Source organism: Aquarana catesbeiana, linkage group LG08 (assembly GCF_042186555.1).
Source record: "Aquarana catesbeiana isolate 2022-GZ linkage group LG08, ASM4218655v1, whole genome shotgun sequence".
Taxonomy (NCBI): Eukaryota; Metazoa; Chordata; class Amphibia; order Anura; family Ranidae; genus Aquarana; species Aquarana catesbeiana.
This window is the reverse complement of record NC_133331.1, coordinates 77,103,639-77,129,877: the sequence shown is the minus strand read 5'-3', so window position 1 is coordinate 77,129,877 and position 26,239 is coordinate 77,103,639. Positions and strand designations below refer to the sequence as shown.

Here is a 26,239-nt window from a genome sequence, read left to right as displayed (position 1 = left end):
GTCTATGCCATGGGTAACCCACAGCTTTTATTGTGGGCCCAGTACATAGACAACATCCTCCTCCTATGGGGAGGTACCCCGGAAGACTTGACAAATTTTTTCTCGGTGCTTAACACTAACGATAGAGGCATAGTCCTTACCTATGAATCCAGTAAGTCCAAGATACATTTCTTGGATCTTGTTATTGAAAGGTCTGACCAACAATTTATATTTAGTACATACTTTAAACCAACCGACAGAAATGTGTATATACCCATTGACAGCTGCCACCATAAATCATGGCCGAGATCGATCCCAAAAAGCCGGTTCCTGCGTTTGCGCAGGAACTGCACGGATATCGACACTTTCAGTACACAAGCTACTGTTTTGAAAGAGAGATTTCTTGAGAAGGGATACAGTCAAGCAGAAGTTGAAACTAACAAATGCTCTCGGTGTTGATCGTTCCCCATTGGAGGATAAGCCACAATGTGACAAAGACGATCATTTTAAATGGTCTTCTCTTACTACATTTTCGACCCAACACAAGCAAATTAAAAATATTTTTGAACAACATTGGGGCATCCTGAGGAATGATAAGATTCTGGCCTCTTTTCTACCTGAAAAACCCAAAGTGATTTACAGAGGTGTGCCTTCTCTTAAAAGTAAGTTAGCACCCACTATTATCAACCCTCCAAGCAGACCGTCTTTCTTTCATAATCTAACTGGATTTCATCCGTGTAAGAAATGTACGGTTTGCCGATATAACACATGTGGTAGAAAGGCAAGTAATGAATTCCGGTCAACCGTGACTAATCGGGTGTACCAAATAAAACATTTTTGTACGTGTGCAACTGTAAATGTATATCTGTTGACATGTACATGTGGTAAACAATATGTTGGCCGAACAACTAGGTCTTTCACGGTCAGGGTAACTGAGCATATTAATTTGATTAAGTCTGGAAGTACCAAGCATACAGTACCTCCACACTTTAGACAGTATCATGACTGTGACCCTACTGGTACTCAATTTTTGATTATAGATCGATATATTGCCCCATGGAGGGGAGGAGCAAATAAAAGAGGAGATTCCAGACTCGAACCTTTCTGGATATACGAGTTACAGACCCACTATCCACAAGGAATGAATGTGGAGTGGGACATTAACTCATTTATTAATCAATCCTAAAGGAAAGACTTTTCTATTAATTATATCCGTTTATTAACATTAATGTATTTCACAAATTTGCCAGCACATGGCTATTTTAATACTTTCAATATTTTTTATTTTTTTATTTTTTCCATTTTTAAATTTCTCCATTTCTATCAATATAGGATATATCTAAATTTTTTATTGGATTGCATGTTCCTTCTAATGATAAAATATATTTCTAAATTTTTTTCCATGGAAATTGGGATATTTTTACATATAATATTTCATTTCTTTGCATGCAATTTATGTAATTTTCAAAATAAAATATAAAATATTTTGTTTGCAATTGATGGCCCCGTATTAAACAATGCATTATAAAATCTCATTCATTTACATATAATTCTCTTTAACGCCATCTAGTGGCCTTTCGTTTTCTTGGTCGGTATCTAGATTTGGGCGCCGATGTCGGTAATACGGCTGCGTCTCTGGCGGCCGTGTCATCTGACTTTGGGTAATCTAGTCATGTGCCGGCGCCCACATCGAGGTCCGGTTTAGTCCAGAGACCTTGCGCCGTAACGTTCGTGACGTCATGATGTGGCGAATGGCCGCGCTGTGTGTTCCAACCCAAAGCGAGGCTTGGCTCTATCTCCTGGTTATTATGCTATGGAAAATAGATACGGTGACGTTTCGAATCAGCCTCATAACGAGGCTTGGACCCGCTCACAATTATTTGCCTTACAGACTCTGTTTACACTAAGAATTTTTTGCGTGGCACATTTTATTACTCTTTTCTACGCATATATACACTTTATTTGTTTTTATTAGATATTTTTGTTCTATACTTCCGATTAACAACCGGAAGTGATGCAATTAATGTTTACTTCTGGTATTATGCATTGTTTGTGTGGGGTCATTAATGATTTATAAGCGGTGGTGTCTGTGGGATCCGCACCCCAGAAGATGGCTTTTTAGTTGAAACGCGCGTCGGGTGGACCCACATACATATACTGCTTTTTGTTCCTGTATTTATCAAGCCTAATTGATGATCTTCTAACATGTGAGTTTATTACCTTTCTTTTAAATAAAACTTATCCAAATGGTATCACGCTATGGGAATTTTTCATTTATCTCTTCATGGCCTTTGAACACCGAGTTTTTACCTTACTGGAATGTTATCCTCAAATCTGATGACCCCTAACGTCTGTGTTAAGTCGGCGTTTTGATTCAAGATCTGCTGTGCCAGCCTAGTCCGGTGTATCCATCAAGTCATTTGACTTACAAGCCTATATGACCTGGGGTAGCGTAAGCCTCTCCAGGTCATCGACATCTGGTAAGCCTCCTCTTTTTTACTGGTGGTGGTTCATTTGAGAATACAGTCCTTTGGAATATCTACGCCGTGTGATCACATGTTTACCACTTTTGGACTTTTTTATTCTAATATATGTGGCAACTTTGGTTTTCATATGTAATATTTGCTGTGGTATGAGTTTATTCGTGCACCTGGTTAATATTCACTGATCCCATTCGTTTTTCTACTTTTTATTTTTTCACCTATCATGTTGTTTACGTAGCATGGTTTATTTTGGTATAAGTCACTAATTCTAACCAAGGTATTCCTTTATGCACTTTATGTAAACCCCCTTTTACATAGGAGGGTATTCTTCTATTTTGTTATATTTGTTTTGGTATATTAGTGCTACACTTTTACACACCCATTCATTTATATGTTAACCACTTGACCACTGGGCACTTAAACCCCCCACTTGACCACTGGGCACCAAACCAATTTTCAGCTTTCGGTCAAAGCTCACACGTTGAATGACAATTACTCAGTCATGCAACACTGTACCCATATGATATTTTTGTCCTTTTTTTCACACAAATAGAGCTTTGTTTTAGTGGTATTTAATCACCGCTGGGTTTTTTATTTTTTGCGCTATAACTCAAAAAAGACTGAAAATTCTGTAAAAAAATAAAAAAATCTTTGTTTCTGTTAAAATTTATTGCAGAGTATTTGCGAGTATTGACTGAGTATTGGCAGAGTATTGGAAGAGTATTGCAGAGTATTGGCAGAGTACTGCAGAGTATTGGCACTGAGCAGCGCTGTGGGCACTACAGATCCAGTCCACAGCGCTGCTACAAATGATCTCTCCCCCTCTCCCCTCCCACTGTACAAATCGGTACAGAGAGGGGAGGGAGGCACCGGCGTCATGACATGATGCTGGTTTGTTTACAAGTGATCGCTCCATCATTTGACGGAGCGATCATGTGGCAAACAGCCGCTACCAGCAGGACATTTACCATGATCCGTGATGCGCCGGGTCTTCCGGACCTGGCGGTCACGGATATTTCCAGGGGGGGCACGCGAGAGCAACATCCATCCATGGACGCCCTCCCAGAATAAGTCGACCATGCTGTAGCCATCTTTCGGCTATGGCCCGGTCGGCAAGTGGTTAATACATGATAAAGGTCAGAAGTATGAGCTTAAAGTATAACTATAGTACAACTATAGGCAAAAGTTTTTTTTTCGTTTTGGATAGAGTATTGGAGGATAATAATCCTTGTCAGTTTTTTTTTTGCCATCTGTATTCCATTGGGGAGATTTACCTTCATTTCCTGTTCTATGGCCAAAACAGGATGTCTGAGGAAATCCCTGCAAATAAAGGTGATCCATTGGGCCCTCAGGGCAACAGAACTGGTGTCCTCATTGGCAGATTTTCCCTCTATTACTGTTCTGGGGACAACCCAAAGTTTGGGATTTTCTTTTACTTTCAGTGATAATGCTAAACAAATCATCTGAGTTATAGAGTGGATATCCATAACAAGGACACAGATAGCAATAAAAGCAGGTGTTCTAATCCATCTCCATTCTGCTCTAAAAAGAAAAAAAAGTTTTGCCTTTAGTTATACTTTAAAGTCCCACTTGCTGTCCTAGTTACCAACTTTAACCACTTCAGCCCCGGAAGGATTTACCCCCTTCCTGACCAGAGCACTTTTTACAATTTGGCACTGCGTCGCTTTAACTGCTAATTGCGCGGTCATGCAATGTTGTAACCAAACGAAATTTGCGTCCTTTTCTTCCCACAAATAGAGCTTTCTTTTGATGGTATTTGATCACCTCTGCTGTTTTTATTTTTTGCGCTATAAACGGAAAAAGACCAAAAATTTTGAAAAAAAATTATATTTTCTACTTTTTGTTATTAAAAAAATCCAATAAACTCAATTTTAGTCATACATTTAGGCCAAAATGTATTCGGCCACATGTCTTTGGTAAAAAAAATGTCAATAAGCGTATATTTATTGGTTTGCGCAAAAGTTATAGCGTCTACAAACTAGGGTACATTTTCTGGAATTTACACAGCTTTTAGTTTATGACTGCCTATGTCATTTCATGAGGTGCTAAAATGGCAGGGCAGTACAAACCCCCCCCCCCCAAATGACCCCATTTTGGAAAGTAGACACCCCAAGGAAATTGCTGAGAGGCATGTTGAACTCATTGAATATTTATTTTTTTTGTCCCAAGTGATTGAATAATGACAACAAAAAAAAAAATAAATAAAAAAAAAAAAAATTACAAAAAGTTGTCACTAAATGATATATTGCTCACACAAGCCATGGGCATATGTGGAATTGCACCCCAAAATACATTCAGCTGCTTCTCCTGAGTATGGGGATACCACATGTGTGGGACTTTTTGGGAGCCTAGCCGCGTACGGGGCCCCGAAAACCAAGCACCGCCTTCAGGATTTCAAAGGGCATAAATTTTTGATTTCACTCCTCACTACCTATCACAGTTTTGAAGGCCATAAAATGCCAAGATGGCACAAAACCCCCCCAAATGACCCCATTTTGGAAAGTAGACACCCCAAGCTATTTGCTGAGAGGCATGTTGAGTCCATGGAATAGTTTATTTTTTGACACAAGTTGCGGGAATGTGACAAATTTTTTTTTTTTTGCACAAAGTTGTCACTAAATGATATATTGCTCACACAGGCCATGGGCATATATGGAATTGCACCCCAAAATACATTTAGCTGCTTCTCCTGAGTATGGGGATACCACATGTGTGGGACTTTTTGGGAGCCTAGCCGCGTACGGGGCCCCGAAAACCAAGCACCGCCTTCAGGATTTCTAAGGGCATAAATTTTTGATTTCACTCCTCACTACCTATCACAGTTTTGAAGGCCATAAAATGCCAAGATGGCACAAAACCCCCCCAAATGACCCCATTTTGGAAAGTAGACACCCCAAGCTATTTGCTGAGAGGCATGTTGAGTCCATGGAATATTTTATTTTTTGACACAAGTTGCGGGAAAGTGACAATTTTTTTTTTTTTTTGCACAAAGTTGTCACTAAATGATATATTGCTCAAACATGCCATGGGCATATGTGGAATTACACCCCAAAATACATTCTGCTGCTTCTCCTGAGTAAGGGGATACCACATGTGTGGGACTTTTTGGGAGCCTAGCCGCGTACGGGGCCCCGAAAACCAAGCACCGCCTTCAGGATTTCTAAGGGCATACATTTTTGATTTCACTCCTCACTACCTATCACAGTTTTGAAGGCCATAAAATGCCAAGATGGCACAAAACCCCCCCAAATGACCCCATTTTGGAAAATAGACACCCCAAGCTATTTGCTGAGAGGCATGTTGAGTCCATGGAATATTTTATATTTTGACACAAGTTGCGGGAAAGTGACAATTTTTTTTTTTTTTTTTGGCACAAAGTTGTCACTAAATGATATATTGCTCAAACATGCCATGGGCATATGTGGAATTACACCCCAAAATACATTCTGCTGCTTCTCCTGAGTACGGGGATACCACATGTGTGGGACTTTTTGGGAGCCTAGCCGCGTACGGGGCCCCGAAAACCAAGCACCGCCTTCAGGATTTCTAAGGGCATACATTTTTGATTTCACTCCTCACTACCTATCACAGTTTTGAAAGCCATAAAATGCCAAGATGGCACAAACACCCCCCAAATGACCCCATTTTGGAAAGTAGACACCCCAAGCTATTTGCTGAGAGGCATGTTGAGTCCATGGAATATTTTATATTTTGACACAAGTTGCGGGAAAGTGACAATTTTTTTTTTTTTTTTGCACAAAGTTGTCACTAAATGATATATTGCTCACACAGGCCATGGGCATATGTGGAATTACACCCCAAAATACATTCTGCTGCTTCTCCTGAGTATGGGGATACCACATGAGTGGCACTTTTTGGGAGCCTAGCTTCATACGGGGCCCCGAAATCCAATCACCGCCTTCAGGATTTCTAAGGGCGTTAATTTTTGATTTCACTCCTCACTACCCATCACAGTTTCGAAGGCCATAAAATGCCAAGATAGCACAAAACCCCCCAAAATGACCCCATTTTGGAAAGTAGACACCCCAAGCTATTTGCTGAGAGGCATGGCGAGTATTTTGCAGCTCTCATTTGTTTTTGAAAATGAAGAAAGACAAGAAAAACGTATTTTTTTTTTCTTTTTTCAATTTTCAAAAGTTTGTGACAAAAAGTGAGGTCTGCAAAATACTCACTATACCTCTCAGCAAATAGCTTTGGGTGTCTATTTTCCAAAATGGGGTCATTTGGGGGGGGTTTATGCCATCTGGGCATTCCATGGCCTCCGAAACTGTGATAGGCAGTGAAGAGTGAAATCAAAAATTTACGCCCTTAGAAAGCCTGAAGGCGGTGCTTGGTTTTCGGGGTCCCGTACGCGGCTAGGCTCCCAAAAAGTCTCACACATGGGGTATCCCCGTATTCAGGAGAAGCAACAGAATGTATTTTGGGGTGTAATTTCACATATTCCCATGGCATGTTTGAGCAATATATCATTTAGTGACAACTTTGTGCAAAAAAAAAAAAAAAATTGTCTTTTTCCCGCAACTTGTGTCACAATATAAAATATTCCATGGACTCGACATGCCTCTCAGCAAATAGCTTGGGGTGTCTACTTTCCAAAATGGGGTCATTTGGGGGGGTTTTGAACTGTCCTGGCATTTTATGCACAACATTTAGAAGCTTATGTCACACATCACCCACTCTTCTAACCAATTGAAGACAAAGCCCTTTCTGACACTTTTTGTTTACATGAAAAAATTATTTTTTTTTGCAAGAAAATTACTTTGAACCCCCAAACATTATATATTTTTTTAAAGCAAATGCCCTACAGATTAAAATGGTGGGTGTTTCATTTTTTTTTTCACACAGTATTTGCGCAGCGATTTTTCAAACGCATTTTTTGGGGAAAAAACACACTTTTTAACATTTTAATGCACTAAAACACACTATATTGCCCAAATGTTTGATGAAATAAAAAAGATGATCTTAGGCCGAGTACATGGATACCAAACATGACATGCTTTAAAATTGCGCACAAACGTGCAGTGGCGACAAACTAAATACATTTTTAAAAGTCTTTAAAAGCCTTTACAGGTTACCACTTTAGATTTACAGAGGAGGTCTACTGCTAAAATTACTGCCCTCGATCTGACCTTCGCGGTGATACCTCACATGCATGGTGCAATTGCTGTTTACATTTGACGCCAGACCGACGCTTGCGTTCGCCTTTGTGCAAGAGCAGGGGGGGACAGGGGTGCTTTTTTTTTTTTTTTTTTTTTCCTTATTATTTTTTTGCTTTTTTATCTTATTTTTAAACTGTTCCTTTCATTTTTTTTTTTTTTTAATCATTTTTATTGTTATCACAGGGAATGTAAATATCCCCTATGATAGCAATAGGTAGTGACAGGTACTCTTTTTTGAAAAAATTGGGGTCTATTAGACCCTAGATCTCTCCTCTGCCCTCAAAGCATCTGACCACACCAAGATCGGTGTGATAAAATGCTTTCCCAATTTCCCAATGGCGCTGTTTACATCCGGCGAAATCTAAGTCATGAAATGCTCGTAGCTTCCGGTTTCTTAGGCCATAGAGATGTTTGGAGCCATTCTGGTCTCTGATCAGCTCTATGGTCAGCTGGCTGAATCACCGGCTGCATTCTCAGGTTCCCTGTTGGGACAGGAGAGCCAGAGAAAAACATGGAAGACGGTGGGGGGGGGGGCATTCCCTCCCACTGCTTGTAAAAGCAGTCTAGAGGCTAATTAGCCGCTAGGATTGCTTTTACATGAAAGCCGACCGCTGGCTGAAAAGAATGATACCAAGATGATACCTAAACCTGCAGGCATCATTCTGGTATAACCACTCAAAGTCCAGCAACATACCAGTACATTGCTGGTCCTTGTTGGGCATACATTGTAAACTTTTTTTTCATGCAGCCTGTGGGCTGAACGAAAAAAAGATCTTGATCGGTGGGTATGCCCACCATTAGAATACCTCCCTTCATCCACCCACTTCTAATGATGGGCATACATGCACCGTTTTATATATGCCGAAGCATGGGGGCATCCTCCCGCAAAAGGCAGGAGCAAATCGCTCCTCCACCCACTGCTGCCCCCACGCTTCGGCATATATGCTGAAGTATGTAACTGTGGTGGTGAAATCACCTCCGACAGCGCTGGAGTCACGGCTTTATGTATCGTGAGAGCAAACGCTGTTGCTGTCAAGATAAATAAATCCGCGCTGCAACTGAATGGCGTACCTGCTAAGCAAATGATGGTTAACAAAAAACAAAGTAACATTACAGTATAACAGTAAAACTTACCATACCTGCAAAGCAAATATAAAAAAAAAAAAAACATAGTAAAAAATAAAACATTTAACGCAACCTGTGCCTACCTAAAATATATATATGCCGAAGCATGGGGGCATCCTCCCACAAAAGGCAGGAGCAAATCGCTCCTCCACCCACTGCTGCCCCCACGCTTCGGCATATATGCTGAAGTATGTAACTGTGGTGGTGAAATCACCTCCGACAGCGCTGGAGTCACGGCTTTATGTATCGTGGGAGCAAACGCTGTTGCTGTCAAGATAAATAAATCCGCGCTGCAGCTGAATGGCGTACCTGAAAACAAAAAAATGGTTAAAACACATTAAACTATAAAAAAATTACATATGAAAAGCAAACATGATAAAACAACAATAAAACATTGCAGAATAGAATACAGTAAAAAAGAGAAGAACAATAGAGAGAAAATAGAGAGAGAGAGAACAATAAAAACGACAACTATTTTTGTTTTTTTTATTTTATATTTTTTTGTGTATTTTATTTTTTTTTTACTTTTTTTTTTTTTTTTTACATTTTTTTTTTATAACTGTAACTTTTAAAACTGTAACGGTTCCAGGTTTGGGTCTCTCAAAATGCGATGGCATCTTGGGAGACCCTGTGAAAGTGTGTCCTAGTCTGTGCAGTGCTGTACCCTACGCTAAAACTCAACTAGTGTATGGTAGCGTTCAAAACATTCACCAATGCAAAGACCAGGATTGCCAGGACAGGAGGGACAATAATACCGGGTGTCACGCCTAAATCCGCGCTTTCTGCAGACACGACATTTTCTTTGGGGGGCTTGTTGGGTAGGGGTACTCGGGATGGCATAAGGAAAATGCCTCTCATGCAGCCGGCCTACTGCATTTGGTTGGGGAAGGTAAGGTGGAGCACCGTCTGGAAACAGAAGGGCTCTGACGATCTCTTCCTGGAATTTAAGGAAGGATCCAGTCCGTCCTGAAGCTCTGTATAGCACATGAGCGTTCAGCAAAGCCAATTGAAATAAGTATACAGACACTTTTTTGTACCAGCGTCTGGCCTTACGGGCAATTAGGTACGGCGCCAACAACTGGTCGTTGAGGTCCACCCCTCCCATATTTTGGTTATATTCGTGGACACAGAGGGGTTTCTCCACAACACCAGTCGCCGTAGTAATTTGGGTCGTCGTGTCTGCATGAAGGGAGGTAAGAACGAAAACATTCTTATTGTCCCTCCACTTCATAGCGAGCAAATTATTACACTGCAAGCAGGCTCTCTCCCCCAGCCTAAGACGGGAATCTACAAGCCGCTGAGGAAAGCCCCGGCGATTAGGTCGCACGGTGCCACATGCTCCAATTTGATGATCAAAAAGGTGACTAAAAAGTGGCACGCTCGTGTAATAATTGTCCACGTACAAGTGGTACCCCTTTCCGAATAAGGGTGACACCAAGTCCCACACTATCTTGCCAGCGCTTCCTATGTAGTCAGGGCAGTTTGTCGGCTCTACGTGACTATCTTTGCCCTCGTAAACCATAAATCTACATGTATAGCCTGTGGCCCTGTCACAGAGCTTATACATCTTGACCCCGTATCTGGCACGCTTGCTGGGAAGGTACTGTTTGAATGACAAGCGGCCAGAAAATTTAATCAGGGACTCATCAACGCAGACAACTTGATGGGGAGTAAACAAGTCTGCAAAACGTTGGTTGAAGTGGTTTACGAGGGGCCGAATTTTGTAGAGCCGATCGTATTCAGGGTCTCCACGAGGACGACAGAGTTCATTGTCGTTGAAGTGCATGAACCGCAAAATCTGCTCGTATCGTGCCCTGGTCATGGAGGCAGAGAACACGGGCATATGGTGAATTGGGTCAGTGGACCAATATGACCGCAACTCACTCTTTTTGGTTATGCCCATGTTGAGGGAAAGGCCCAGAAAGACCTTAAATTCGGAGACCGTAATTGGTCTCCAATCTCTGGCAAGGGAGGACTGGGGAATAGTGGCGATGTGTTGACCAGCGTACAAATTGCTTTGGTCCACAATAGATCTATAGAGATCTTCGGTGAAAAACAGTGAATAAAAATCCAGTGGCGTAAAATCAACTGTTTCCACCTGAATTCCGGGTTGGCCAGTGAATGGGGGCAATACGGGTGCTGCAGAAGTGGTGGGTACCCAATTCGGATTGGCCAATGCAGCAGGAAGGGCACTATGGGCACGACGGGCCTGTCTTTGTCTTCTTGGTGGCAGCGGGACCCTACTAGTGCTTGCCACCTCACCAGCTTGAACTGCACTTATGGGACTCGCCACGTCACCACGTGATACTGCAGTGCTGGATGTACGACCAGGGTGTACTAGGCCGCTGGTGCTTGCCAGTTCACCAGAAGGAGTAGCAGCACTAGTACTGCTCTGCTCCATACGAGGGACCTGCGGTTCTTGCACTTCAAGGACAGAAGAAGAAGTTCGGGGTCTGGTACGCCTTACCCTAGCAGGGACCACAACTCCGTCGTCAGAGCTATCTGTCATGGAGCCGCTGTCCTCTACAGGATCGTATTCTGAGCCTGAACTTGACAGATGAGTGACTTCCTCTTCACTATCTGTCATACTCAGAAACGTGTAGGCCTCTTCACTAGTGTACCTTCGATTTGCCATTTTGGCCTCTAAATTTAGGGGTACACTAGTGAGACTCACAGGCAAAAAAGCTCCTGACTGTCAGCGACTGATTCAAAACGCTACCAAAAAACTGTTAGCGATCGCAGGGATCAGGCCTGACTCTGCGAACGCTGCAGTTATGTGTGCTTAGTGTTTTGTGACAGTTATCGATCGATACTGCACTTGGGTGGGCTGGGCTGGGCCGAGGAGCAAAACGCAGGTGCTAGCAGGTATCTGGGCTGATCCCGCTAACACTGCGTTTTTTTGGGGGACCCTAAACTGCTGGGGAGTATAGATCTGATCGGATCAGATATCGATCCGCTCAGATACTATAGCACTAAGGGAGGTGTATGCTGCGTGCGTGGGTGTTAGCGGTACTGGCGCTAACCTGACGCTGCCTGGGGCAACGCAGACCTTATCTGACCCTAAAAACTTAACTTATATCACCGCCGGGCAATTAGGGGGTTAAACCTTTATAAGGTAATAAACGGCGGGTGCCCTAAAACTATAATAAACTGTAATAAACTATAATAAACTACAAAAAACAAACCAACTAACCAGCGTCACCCGTAACAATTATATGGTGATCACTGGTGAAAGGGTTAACTAGGGGGCAATCAAGGGGTTAAAACCTTTAGAAGGTAGTATATGGGGGTCCCTGTCGCTATAAAACACTGACAGCGAACCTATATACTTACCTCCCTAACTAGCGTCACCTGTGTCACTAATACAGCGATCAGAAAAACTATCGCTTAGTGACACTGGCGACTGGGGGTGATCACGGGGTTAAAACTTTATTAGGGGGGGTTAGGGGGGTACCCTGGACCTAAGGGGGGTACCCTAGACCTAAAGGGGGCTAACCTAACTGCCCTAACACTTATAACTGACACAAACTGACACCAATGCAATAATCAGAAAAAAAAAAAAACCTGCTATTGGTGTCAGTATGTGTGGGGGTACAGGGGGGTGATCGGGGGGTGACTGGGGGGTGACAGGGGGGTGACAAGTGTGCCTGCGTGTTCTACTGTATGTGTAGTGTTGGTGCACTTACTTGGATGTCTTCTCTCCTCGGCGCCGGACGAAAAGACCGGCTCGAGGAGAGATGACATCACTTCCTCCGCTTCTGTTTACATTCACAGAAGCCGAGGAAGCACATCATTGGCCAGGAGCGATCGCGAGGGGGGAGCCACGAATGAGTGGCCTCCCCCTCACCTTCGATCGACCCTGACCTCGATCCGACCGCCGCTGGCACCGGGGGGGGGGTCCGATCGGACCCCCCACCCGCGGGCAGGCAAGGACGTACCTGTACGTCCTTTTGCCTGCCCGTGCCATTCTGCCGACGTATATAGTCGTGCGGCGGTCGGCAAGTGGTTAAACAGGAAATCACATAAAATCTCCCCATAGGGACCTAAGCAGAAAAAAATTGACAGAGTTTCTAACCATTTACTACTTATAGTGGGGGCTTATAATGGTCAATATTTATTTATGATGGTATAGGGCTCACTCACGCTGTGTGGCATTACCATGTACGTTAAAATACAGGCATTACTGTGTTCTGGTTCAATTAATTTTCAATGGCCCCTGGTGCACTAAATGAAAGTGTAGCAAGGGCCCGACCCCTAGAGGCCTAATGGTGATCTTCAGAGTCAGGGAGACCTGACATCCTTCTGTGTAGAGTGGGTTACGAGGCATGGTGGGTACAATGTAAGGTAGATTAATGGGCGCCAGACACTTCTTGAATGCAAAGAGATTTATTTTCTTGTAAATAGAACTGTGGGAGAGAGGGTTAGGGCGAGGACACCCTTTAGTAGTTACAATGTTAATTAGCAGACTCCAAGACTTCTATAGGTTGACAGCCATGCAGGGAAAGGCACCCAGCCAGGCACCACATCTGTATGTGTAGACACGCTGTTTCCTATGGCAACAATCTTGAACAGTTTCTAACAAAGGTTGCAATGAACTCTTTCACTTCCTCCACAACCTCCATTTTAGATCTTCACTCAACTAAGCTTCCAGTCTATCACATAGACCCGCTGATGTACTGCCACTGGATCTCCTGAGCTCTTCCAATCTTTTCACTGAGTATCTTCCTCAATCGTCACCCCCGCATCCCTGCTGGGTCCCTAGCTTGGCACTCACAGATACTCCTAAAGCATCCCCTCCGCTGGCTGGGTCCCTGGCTTGATACCTGCTGAAGTTTCCCAATTCTTAACCGTCCCCAGTTGGTGAGAATACTGCTCTGGTACTCGCTTCAGCTACTCACGGTGCTCCCTGGTAACAAGGTGGATGGTCCCTTAGTGGCGACAGCTTCCCCTCTACCCCCGACCATAGGTTCTCCAGCTGGCAGAACCGGCACTTTTGGTTGGACTGCAAGCCGCAGTCCCAACCCTGCGCTACTCTCTTGCTTATGGATAGGCCCTCAGACAGCCTAGCAGCCAGATGTCCCCCGGATAGGCCTCAGGCTTTGGCCTAGCAGCCCGGGGCAATGCAACACACGTCCACCCAGACAGCCGTCCAGGTGGCACAGAAACCCGATCATCTGACCTCACCCAAATAAATAGGCTCACCCAGCAGGCCAAGGAACCCAAGAAGATCCCTGCCCATTGGCCAATATACCCCATCTATTGATATGATATACCCCATCTATTCCTAATCTGTCCTTGCAGTGCCCTTGTCTTATCTAATGCCACCAGATACCTGACCATCTAGTGACAGAAGAGAGAAGTGCAGCAATTCCAGAATTAGGGTGGAATCAATTGATCTCCTATCATTTGGCCAAGGCAAATATACTTGGCAGGTAAATTTACTAGCAACCCTGCCTAACCATCAGGGTGTTACAAAAGCATATGCACTGCTGTGCACCATAATACATGGTCATGCACTGCCGTGTCATCAAAATACTGTTGTAATGTTTCAGCAGCCTATTCAAATGAATGGGCTACCTTAATGCAGTGCCAGTTAATCCATATTAATACAGGTATATTAAAATGCACCACAATGGATCTGTTAGGTGTGAATGGGCCCTTTAACATTTGTTTAAAAATGACTGCTTTAACGGCTTAAAAAGTTGAGTTAACTGGAGTTGAGTTCTAATATATTTTATCTCATACATATATACTGCATATTCAATCTAGACTACCATGTCCATAAAGTGACAATGCTGCAGTAATTTCACTACAGAAGGAAAAGGCCATATTACACCCTATAATAGGAAGTGCCAAAGCAATATATCTACTGATAGGATCAAGCAGTAAAAAAAATATGTTTCAGGTGAGACTCACAAAAACAAAAGAGTAAAGTCTTTATATGACTTACCAGTCTCCCCCCGTTTGTAAACAGGCTTGTCAGTCTGAATGAGAGTGAAAGCGCCCATATTGCTCACTAGCAAGTTTTTACTTTCGGATAACTGTGTGTTTGGCCCAACAATAGAAACATGAATTGATATCACTTCTTCTTTCCCTCCATGTGGAAGAGGAGCCTGAGAAAGACACAACAGTTCTTAGTACTGATACTCTTATGACTATGTTGCGTTGAAGCATGCAATTTTAAAGATTTCTGGGTATGGATATTTTTACATATCTACATTGGTCCATCTTGGACTAATGTTACTATGCATATACCATGCATGGTTAATCCCTCAGGAAGCTGGAAATTACTGTAGTCAGCACCACTACTCTAATGATCTCCACTAGCTCCCGGCCTAGTGACTACCCTGCTGTTTCCTGTTTGCTAGGCAAAAGTGCCATTCAGAAAACATGTTGCATTTTCTCAAGGAATGCAAAGAGTTCTCTGATTGGATGAGATAGAGATTGTGACATCACCGCCCTGTCTCTCTACCTCATCCAATCAAAGAACAGTTTGCATTCACTGAGAAAATGCAAAGCCATCTATTAATTTGGTTCAAGCTGAGAGGACAACCTCCTGTGTTCAATAAGTAGCAGAATAGCCACTCAACACAGGACCCAGAAGCCATAATACTAGTGTTGCCTACTGCAGTGATTTCGAGCTGCCAGGGAAATTGGCCAGGTCAGGAATATACATTTTTTCCTTGTCAAAAGAAGTTTATTGAGTATACAATGTTATAAAGATACATAAAGTAAGTTTACAAGGATCTATAAAGTAAGCTCATTGTTTTACAGTAGGGTTTATATAGGTAAATATCATGAAATTTCAAATATTAAACATTGGGTTCACGTAAACCTAAATTAAAGATATATATATCATTTCCTTAGTTACTTTTGTAGGTATTTAAATGATTTATACCTACTATACATATTGTTTACAAGTAGAGTGTATATAGGTCAAATAAATTCTGATAATGAGCTTTAATCGTAAGGTGGAGAAAAGGAAAGAGAAAAGAAGAAAAAGGGTTGAAAGGTAGAGGTATGGTCCACAAGGTTGTCCCGCTCATCAGTTTATTATTCTTTTTAGTTCTCTTTGAAGCCTTAGAATGGGTGTCTCTGTAAGTCATTTAATCTGTTACCATGGCAACAGGACAGAGTCATTGAAGTTTGACAGGAACTGTTGTTTTATCCAAGGATGCCAAAGTTTTTCAAATTTTGGTATTTGATTTTGATCGATGGCTACCATCTTAGCATGGGACATTGTATTATTCATTCTGTGAATTGTTTCTGCTAGTACCAATGTAGGAGATTTCCATGCCTTGGCCACTGTTTGTTTTGCAGCCGTTATTAGTTGGATCATAAGTTTGAATTGAGAGAGCGTTAACCATTTCGGTTTTAGATTAAGTAAAGTTAAATATGGATCTGGTTGTATTATTTTTTTAAATATTTTAGATGCAATCACGAAGACTTCCTTCCAGACGGTTTGGATTACTGGGCACGTCCACCATATGTGTAAATATGTGCCTATTTCTGGGCATCCTCGAAAACAAAGAGCTGAGGTGTTAGGTGAATATTTTGCCACTCTAGCGGGTACAAGGTACCAGCGAGTTAGGACTTTATAATTTGTCTCCAGTGCTAAGATGTTGGGTGAAGATGACTTAGATGTGAGCCATATGTTAGACCAGTCCGTGTCTTCTAAAGTTCGTCCCAGGTCCTCCTCCCACCTCTGAACGTAGGAGGGTCTATTAAGATTTGGTACTCCATATAATTGATTATAAAGTGATGAAATTGTACCTTTAGCAAATGGATCTTTTGTACAGATTGATTCAAAAATGGATAATTGGGATAATGGTGTATCCCCCTTTAGGAATGGTGTATAGAAATTTTTGATTTGGAGATATCTAAATATCTCAGAGTTTGGTAGATCATATTTTTCTCTAAGCGATGGGAATGAAAGGAATGATTTAGATGCTATGAAGTCATTTAGTGTCTGAATGCCTGATGTTGTCCAAGCTTTAAAAGAATTTAGGTAGATCCATGCAGGATAAAAGGCCGGATTTCTGATAAAAGAAAGGAGAGGATTGTGTGGAGATTGTAACTGATATTTGGTTTTTAGTTTATCCCAGAGAGATAAGAAGTGTTTAGTTATGGGATTATGAATTTTAAAGCGGTCTTTAGGATCAAGCCATAATAAATTTGATATTAATAGAGGGTCATTTTCTGAAGCCTCTATAAATACCCATAATGGGATTTCCTGTTTTGCATGGTATTTGGACAGACTGGCCAAATGTGCTGCTCTGTAGTAGTTAGTAAAATTAGGGTATCCCAGGCCTCCTTTATTTTTGGGAAGATGTAGTGTGTGTATAGGTATACGTGGTTTAGAAGAGCCCCATATAAACGAAGTTGCTCTTTTTTGTACTATTCTCAAAAAATAGGAAGGAATTGGAATAGGGAGGACTCTGAATAGATAAAGCAATTTGGGTAGAATAGTCATTTTGATTGCATTAATCTTCCCCATCCAGGATAAAGGAAGTTGCGACCATTGTTTTATTCGATTTGTGATCTGTCTTAATACAGGAGGATAATTGGTTGAGAATAAGTCAGAATGAGAGGCTGTTAAATGAATTCCAAGATATGGGATTGATTTTTCTGCCCATGTGAATGGGAGTGCAGCCCTAGCCGGGATCAATTCCATGTTTGTGAGTGAAATATTAAGCACTAGGCATTTCTTAGGATTAATCATAAGGCCGGATAGGGCTGCAAATCCATCAAGAGCTGGTATTAAGTTAGGACCAGAGACCTGTGGTGATGATAGAAAAAGTAATATATCGTCTGCAAATATACATAATTTGTGTGTAATACCTCCTACTTCAATGCCAGTTATAGCTTGGTTTGTTCTGATATATTGGGCCATGGGTTCGAGTATAAGGGCAAATAATAAGGGAGATAATGGGCAACCCTGTCGGGTACCTCTTTCGATATTAAAGGCTTCAGATTTGTATCCAGCATATTTTATATAGGCTTTGGGTTTATTATATAATGCTTTGATCCATGTTAAAAAGTGGGGTCCAAAACCCCATTTTTGTAATGAATATTGCATATATTGCCAGGATACTGTGTCAAATGCCCTCTTAATATCGAGAGATAGAAAACATAAAGGGATTTTCCGTTTTTTAGCAATATGTGCCAATAACACTGCCCTGCGTATATTATCGCCTGCCTGTCTATTTGGCATGAAGCCTACTTGATCTCTATGTATTAATTTTCCTATAATGCTATTGAGGCGTTTTGCTATTATTTTTGCTAATAATTTAATATCGAGGTTTAACAGAGAGATAGGCCGATAATTCACACAGGAAGTATCATCAGAAAGGGGTTTTGGGATCATACAAACAATTGCCATTAGTGTTTCTTGCCGAAAAGAATGTCCATCTAGAAGTTTATTAAAAGTTTCAGTGAGAATGGGAGAGAGTATTTCTGAGAATGTTTTATAGTATAAAGCCGAGTAGCCGTCTGGGCCTGGTCTTTTGTTAAGTTTTAGGTCTTTTATGGCATTAGCAACTTCATCTATAGTTATAGGCTCATCCAAACTGCTTTTTTGATTCTGAGATAACTCAGGTAAGGTTATTTTTGAGAAGAAGGATTCAGCCTCTGTAGGATTAAATTCATTGTTTGTCTTGTATAAAGTTGCGAGATGTGAGTGAAATTTATGGACTATTTTAACTGGATTACAAGTGTAAACATTTTTTGATAATTTCAAACGTATTGGTTTGAAAGATTTGTTAGTTGAATTTAATGCCCGAGCCAAATATGTACCTGGTTTGTTTGTATTCATGTAGAAATTGTGTTTGGAGCGTTTGAGGGATTTATCAACTGACTCAGTGAGAAATAGATCGTATTCCAATCTAGATTTTTCCAGATGAGATTTTGTACTCTGAGATGGATTATCTTGAAATGATATGTAGGCTGCATTAAAATTGAGTTCTAGTTTTTTTGCTAGATTTTTGCGTTCCCGTTTAAATAGTGCCATTTGTCTTTGTATTGTACCACGCAAGACAGGCTTATGAGCTTCCCACAGTGTTATTGGGGAGATGTCTGTTGTATTATTAATTGATATGTATTCCTTTAAAGCTTGTTCAATGGCCATCTGATGTAGTGGGTGTTTGAGCATTATGTCCGGTAAGTACCACGTTGGGTCATGCGCTTTTGGTATGGCTGAGGCTATAGTAGTGTATACTGCATTATGGTCAGACCAAGGAATCGGAATTATATCTGATGCAATAATTTCTGGTATCATTCCTATTGTTAGAAAAATATGATCTATTCTGGTGAAGGTTTGATGAGGGTGCGAGAAATAAGTGAATTTCTTTTTCATTGGGTTACTTTCTCTCCATGAATCTACCAGATTGTATTTGGAAAGAAGTTGAGAAAAAGGTAATCTAGAGGTTATTTTGGATGGTGTAAAAGGTGATTTATCTAGAAATGGGAGGAGGACCTGGTTCGAATCCCCACACATTATCACTGTTCCTATTTTGTGTGTATTAATCACTTGTAATATATGTGAGAGGAATGGTGTAGGTTGTTTGTTAGGAGCATAGTAGGAAATCACCGTGATTGCTGTATCCATTATATAACCCATGAGTATCAGGTATCTACCTTCTGGGTCTTTAATTTCTGATGATAAGGTGAATGGTGTGGATCGGTGAAATGCAATTAGAGTTCCCCTTTGCTTGGTACAGGCAGAAGCCGTGTAAATTTGTTGATAAAAAGGAGAAATATATTTTGGAGTAGAATCTTTGGTAAAGTGTGTTTCTTGGAGGCATACTATGTGAGCCTTCTTGTTATGGAAAGTACGGAAGGCTTTGGTCCTTTTTTGAGGGACATTTATTCCCTGAACATTCAGGGAAAGTATATTCAGTGGTGCCATGGCAATAGATCAAATAGTTTGGCTTACTTTTTGTTATGCAGAGCTGACTGCGCAGATCAACCTGTGTGGACTGAAGAGATGAATAGATAGAAAAGAAACCAGTGAATTCTGGAGTAAAGAGTAAACAAAAAACAAATGAGATTAGATGATACATTGTATAAATTATTTTTTGCAAGTAATCACAATTTACCCGTGAAAGAGAATAAATATCTCTCTCAGGGGAATAAGTGCCTTCGTCACACTCCCACATAATATGGTTGGGAGAATGAGGAGGGCTAATGGGGGTACACGGATCTTCCGCTTACAGGAGAGAAGTGCTATGTCAAAAGACATCAAAATGATGTTTCATTAGTTGGAGTGCAGAATATAGTTTTTGTTGAAATTATTTATTCCAGGGTGGTTGTATATGGTTAGTCTTGCCCTAGGCTAAATAATTCAGTTAGAAAGGTACTGTTAATAACTTTGGTATTGATGAAGATAGTTTGAATTATTTTGGGATTTTAACCCTTTTAGAGTAAACAATTACATATTTTATTCATATGTAACTGTTTAGATATGTTAACTCATAAAATTGAGGTTGTATTGCTTCAGATTAGAATAAACAAAAACATAATTCTAGGAACTAGTTAGGTAATAATATATTTGTTTTAAGAAAAGAAAGAAAAAAAAAAAAAAAAGCTTCCATTACTTCTGGATTATTGAACATATTTGTCCTAAAAAGTAATAAATCTATTGTTATTACCTGATAATATATAACTGAACAAGAATTTCCTTATTTCACTTATATATTCTAAGGCTATATGAATCAGAAGTAATAAGAAATATAACTGGAATGTAACATGATCCCACACAGTGTGTGACTATCAGAATGCAGTTACATTCAGTTATAAATATAGTTTTTTTATAGAGAACCATCTCTTAGTATAATAAATGAAGAGATATCAGGAATTAGGATGTCAGTCCATTGAATCTTCTTGGTCCATGGATGATGTGGCATAACGGCCTCTTTTGTGAGAATGATGATTCCCATTTTGTTCTGGAATTTTCTGGGTGCTGCCTGAAGGTGAAGATGATGCCATTCTTCTGCGTGTGGGAGTGTTGCTGCTTGTGGGTTCTGTCAGATTTAATTTTAAAAGGGTTTGTTGTAGTTCATCTGCTGATCTGCTTCTGTAAATTGTACCTTGGTAGTTAAATCTGACTGAAAAGGGGAAGCCCCATTGATACATAATGTTGTGGCGTTGCAGTTCCATTAGTTGGGGTTTCATGGATCGTCTTTTAGTAATAGTAAGTTGGGGTAGGTCAGCAAAAATTTGATAATTGTGTCCTTGAAAATTAAGTTCCTTTTTTTCTCTTGCAGCAATTAGTATTTGTTCTTTCGTTCTGTAATAATGAAATTTTGTGATTATATCACGTGGGGGTCCATCTTTCTTTTTGGCTGTGAGGGCTCTGTGTACTCTGTCCAGTTCTAAACGTTCAATAGGGATATCTGGCTTTAGTTCTTGTAATAGAGCAGTAATAGTAGATTGCAGGTCTGTCACAGTTTCAGGTATTCCGATTATGCGCAAGTTTGAACGTCTGGCTCTATTTTCGTAATCTTCGAGCTTAGTTTGAAGTATTAAATTCTCTTTTTTTAATTGTTCCAATTCTGTTATATTTTCTTGGGTTGTAATTTCAATTTCATCAATTTTTATTTCTAAGGCTGCGGTGCGGTTTCCCAGCTCTCTTATTTCTTTGGTTAGGCTTTTTGTTATTTGGTCTGAGGTTTGTTTTAAAGCCTTATGAAGCATCTTTTCAAATTGTAATAATATTACTGGGGATACTGAGGAGGCTTGTGGAGAAGTTTGTGAGAGGATTTGTTCTGTATCTGACTCAAATGGAGAGTCTTGCTGTGACATTTTCTGTCTGTGAGAGCGCCCTGATGCTGTATCTTGTGAGGTGACTGGAGCTGCTTCAGCTGCAGTGAGTGCCTGTGAGCTCTTTGTGAGGTGATTTTTATTTCTGCCACGGTTTCCTCTCAGTACCATATTTCCTGCCCAAACTTTCACAGTTTGTTCCCTGGGGCAAAAAGGTTCAAATGGATACTTTTTGAGCCTGCAGGCTCCGCTTTGTCCTTCTCTTCTCTCCTCAGCGGTGTGGAGCTCTAACAATGCATGTCTGCTCCGCTAGGCTCCGCCTCCTGCCCCTCAGGAATATACATTTTTAAATTGGTCCGAGCTGGTACAATGTAAACATTCTGTATCTAAACCTTGAATTCTTTCATTTCCTCTATTAGTCAATACAAAGTCTAGTTACAATAGCTAGGGTTCGATTCTACTTTTTTATGCTTCTGACATTTTTTTTAACAATGTTTAATGCTTTGCTAATTTATTTAGACATGAAAGAGAACAATTCAGGAAAAATTATTTGTAAGAATCTGAATCTCCATCTCAAAGTTATTATAGTGCAATCATATCCCCTACAGATATGTTTGTGTACTGTATTTTCTCCCTATGCCTAATTTTTCTCATTTTTTATTTTTAGAAAATCCCTCAAGAAAAATACCTGGTCTGCTGTTCCTAACTCTTTTTTTTTTTTTTTTTTAATACAGATCCATGTACCTTATTTTTCTGTTTAGAAGCATCCTCTGCCCTGCTTATCTCCCACTTAAACTATCCTCCTGATTGTCCATTCCCAGTTAATTCTTAGCTTTTTGTGCCCCCTGTCCACAGTTACTGTATGTTCTTTCTCTTTTCTCCTTGGGTCCATGATCAGCTCTTGCTTTGCCTTCCTTCTCAAAGTGCCATGGTCAGCTTTCACTCTTATTTCCCTTCCAGCTTTTCCCATGTCAAGCTTCCTCTTTGCCTCCTCCATAGCTCCTCGATCCATGATTAGTTTCTGTTTATCTCCTGTGCTTACCTGGCCAGCCCACAACTAGTTGCCTGTCTCCTCTTTCTCAGCCCCAGTGTCCATGGTCAGTTCCTGTTCTGCCTCTTCTCCCAATGGTCTATGACCAGCTAGAACCCCCCCACCACCACCACCATCCAGCAAGGATCAGCTGGTACACCCATCAGCTTCAGTAAGAAAGCACTCCTGACCAGTCAATACTAGACATGTGCACATTGAAATATTTCATTTCGGAATTTCGTTTTGGTCCGAAAAATAAATTTAGTTACTCCCGAAATTCGTTTTTATTTATTTTGTTTTTCGTTAAAAATTGCATTCGTCCGAAAATCCAAATTAAGGTCGAATCTGTCATTGAAGGCTTATGGCATCTGTCGAATGTTCAAAGAAGATTCGACGGAGCAGCTAAACTGTACGACGCCGTATAGTTTACCTGCTCCGTCGAATCTTCTTAGAACTTTCAACAGACACCATAAGCCAAAGTACGTGTGTACTTAGTTCTAGCTATTTTACTCCTCCTCTTTGGTTACAATCAGCCAATAACATTCATCACCATCATTATTTTTGTTTATCTTTTCTCCCCTACCTCGAATCTTTTCTCCCCTACCTCGAATCTTTTCTCCCCTACGTCAAATCTTTTCTCCCCTATGTCGAATCTTTTCTCTCTATGTAGAATAATCTTGGACTAATAGAGTTAAGGTTAGGCACATTCGACCACAGGTTTGATGGACACAGATTGTTATTGTCATCATCATGTCGAATCTCCTATCTATATCGAACTGTTGTAGCAACGAAAACGAAAATAAAGCATTTGTTTATGTCGGATCTTTCGTTTTTCGGATTCTGCACTTTCGTTATCGTTTGTTAAAACGATAACGAAAATACCTGAAATTCGGACGAAAATGAATGCACATGTCTAGTCAATACATGTTCAGTTAAAATATGTGTGATTTGGCAGTAATAGATACTAGTATGTTCTGATTCACGTGGAATAAAAACCATTCTGCCTAAATTAACCTGTTGATGAGCAGACACATATTTACAAGTTCAACAATTTACCTTGAACTGAGCACATTTGAATAACTTGGGTGGGATCATTTCTTGCTGCAGTAGGGTGTCATCCTGAGTCCCATGCTGTAAGGTGACTGTAACGTTCAATGTCTCCCTGGCTCCAGTGATGTCCAAACATACAGTCTCAGTGGACGGATATTCAATCTGCGCTGGGACCAACAGCAGATAATTTCTTAAAGAAAAGAGAGCAGCATGAGATTATTCTACTATTTTCTTCTGTTTCACCTCTCCACGTGATTCCTTATTCTCTACTTTCCCTTCTTCTATGTTTTTCTATTCTTGTTTTATTGTCTGTGTTCATGTCAGTTATGGTGCCAGTATGTCTCCAATCATCACTGCTAATATTTATAGCATAAGCTTATTATGTGAGGAAAGAGATAAAGGAAATCTGTGCCCAAGAAACACATATACTGGTAGCAACAGAAATAACATGTTACTACCATTCTGTTGGTTTTTGTATTAAGGTTACCATAAAAAATAACTAATTTGAGCAAATGTAAATAATTTCCCCCGTGCCAGAATGATGTTCCTGTCTACTTGACAACTCTTGTGACTAATTCACTTTAAAGAACTCCTGTAATGAGAAAGTATGGAGGATGCCATTTCTAACATTTCTTTCTACAAGTATTAGTTCCCTGGCTGTTATGAAGATCCAGTGCATTCAATTTTGTCTATGACACGGACCTGAAACAAGTATAAAATAAAGGAGATGAGGCTATATACTGTATATCAATATCAAACCCCGAGACAGGCACCTAGCTTTTTCAGATGGGTACAGACATCTTTTCTGGGTCTACTCTACACAGACCCCTAACGATCCTTGACATGTTTTCTGAGTCACTGACCCAAGCAAGAATTGCAGGTTAGAAAAGTCACAATGAAGTGTATGACTGGCATACTATATGTGGGGCAAGAGCTTAAATTTAAGCCACTGGACCAGCAAGACAGCTAGCATTTTTAAAAGAAGGTCAGTAACGGCAACCATACAACGTAGATTTATTACAGCATTTTTCCTTCTAATAATCAATTTTTTTTGCCATAAAATAGAATGCTAGTTTTATACTAAGATTCTAATTACTACAAAGGTTCTCATAGCAAAAACAAGTTTGAATAGTTTATACAATTCATAAAAATACAAAGGCAAAACCAAACAAGAAAAACAACAAATACTCTTTCCATAATTGATGACATCACCATACTGCCTTACAGTATGAAGACTACCATGGAAAGAAGGTTTAATATGAACCCTAATAGACTTTAGTTTTTACATCAGAACTAAAAGAAAGGAATAAAAAGTTGGTGTCAATGTTTAGTGGCAAATAAAACACAGTCACATCTGTGTCTGGCCATAATGGATGGCTTCTTGACAGTACATTGCTACTGTGTGTGCATGTAACATGTTCTACTGCAGAGTGAGCCGCAAATGCCTAGATGTATCAAAGCCAGTCCTCTGCTCTATTGATATTAAATTTGCCAACATATCAACCCCAAATCAAAGTTTAGTAAAAGAAATAAAGTTTTTCTTACAAAAATGAGTGTTGTCCAAGGGTAGATGAGAACACAACACAAACTAGGAGAATAGGATGCCACATGTCTGGAAAACAGGCGACAAAGTTCTATTCCAACTTGGTCTTAGACGACTCTTCAAATCTTAATAGAAGTTTACTTGCTATTTCCAGCAGGTTCAGCGCTCTGGTTTCCTCCTTGTGTCATCTAAAGTCTATGTTGGCAGGTCTCCTCAGTTCTCATTTACTTTCTTATCCCTTTTTATTAATGTGAAGGCTCCTCCCTATGCATTGTAACTTTTAATGAACTTATTTCCTACAAGCTTTGTGTACACATAATACTAAACATAACGCATCATTTCCTTGCCTTGGGGATAATGTGTAGTGTTGTACATACTCAGTGTCGGTGTCATAAAAACAATGCATCTCCAAAATAAATGACCCCCCCCCCCCCCACATACATAGGCTTCTTGTAGCAATGGAGTCATCATGGACAGCAGAACTACTAAGCTGATAATCCCCATTCAGTTTTCGTAACTCAAGAGCCATCTCTAATCACTCGCAATAATACACTGTATTGTCAAAAGTATTGGGACACCTGCCTTTACATGGACATGAACTTTAAGTTATACTGCGGCAGGTTGGTTCCCCTGCACGAAACCACGTTAATGTGCGTGGGCTCGCGGGGTCCGGATAGCAGGCGCCCACTGCACAGGGGGGTGCCGATGCTCGTGGCCGATGGGCGCGATTACTGCCGGCCATGAGCGATCGTGACCAGGAGACGCGGAACAGGGATGAGTGTGTGTAAACACGCACTTCCCTGTTCTGTTCTGGCAGGATTGACAGATCGTGTGTTCCTATTAGCTAGGAACCACGATCTGTCACTTCCTGTAGTTAGTCCCTCCCCCTTCAGTTAGAGTCACCTCTCAGGGAACACAGTTAACCCCTTCACCGCCCCCTAGTGTTAACCCCTTCACTGCCAGTGACATTTTTACAGTAATCAATGCATTTTTAATCGCACTGATCGCTGTATTAATGCCAATGGTTCCAAAAATGTGTCAAAATTGTCCGATGTGTCTGCCATAACAT

General features: G+C 40.8%; 1 protein-coding gene across 2 annotated transcripts in view; it reads right to left on the bottom strand.

The window, feature by feature from the left end:
- Window positions 1-25,409, bottom strand: part of LOC141105859 (alpha-2-macroglobulin-like protein 1) — a 236,430-nt gene extending 211,021 nt beyond the window's left edge. Inside the window, exons 1-3 of one of the 2 annotated variants that reach the window (XM_073596004.1) lie at window positions 25,173-25,409; window positions 23,634-23,817; window positions 14,739-14,901 (exon numbers count right to left, since the gene is read on the bottom strand). In XM_073596004.1, the coding sequence (XP_073452105.1) occupies window positions 14,739-14,901; window positions 23,634-23,817; window positions 25,173-25,237 (412 nt within the window). In that variant the 5' untranslated portion in view covers window positions 25,238-25,409. Of the gene's footprint in view, window positions 1-14,738; window positions 14,902-23,633; window positions 23,818-25,172 lie in introns of those variants that run through there. The other variant, XM_073596005.1, reaches the window with a different exon arrangement.
- Window positions 25,410-26,239: the final 830 nt, after the last annotated feature.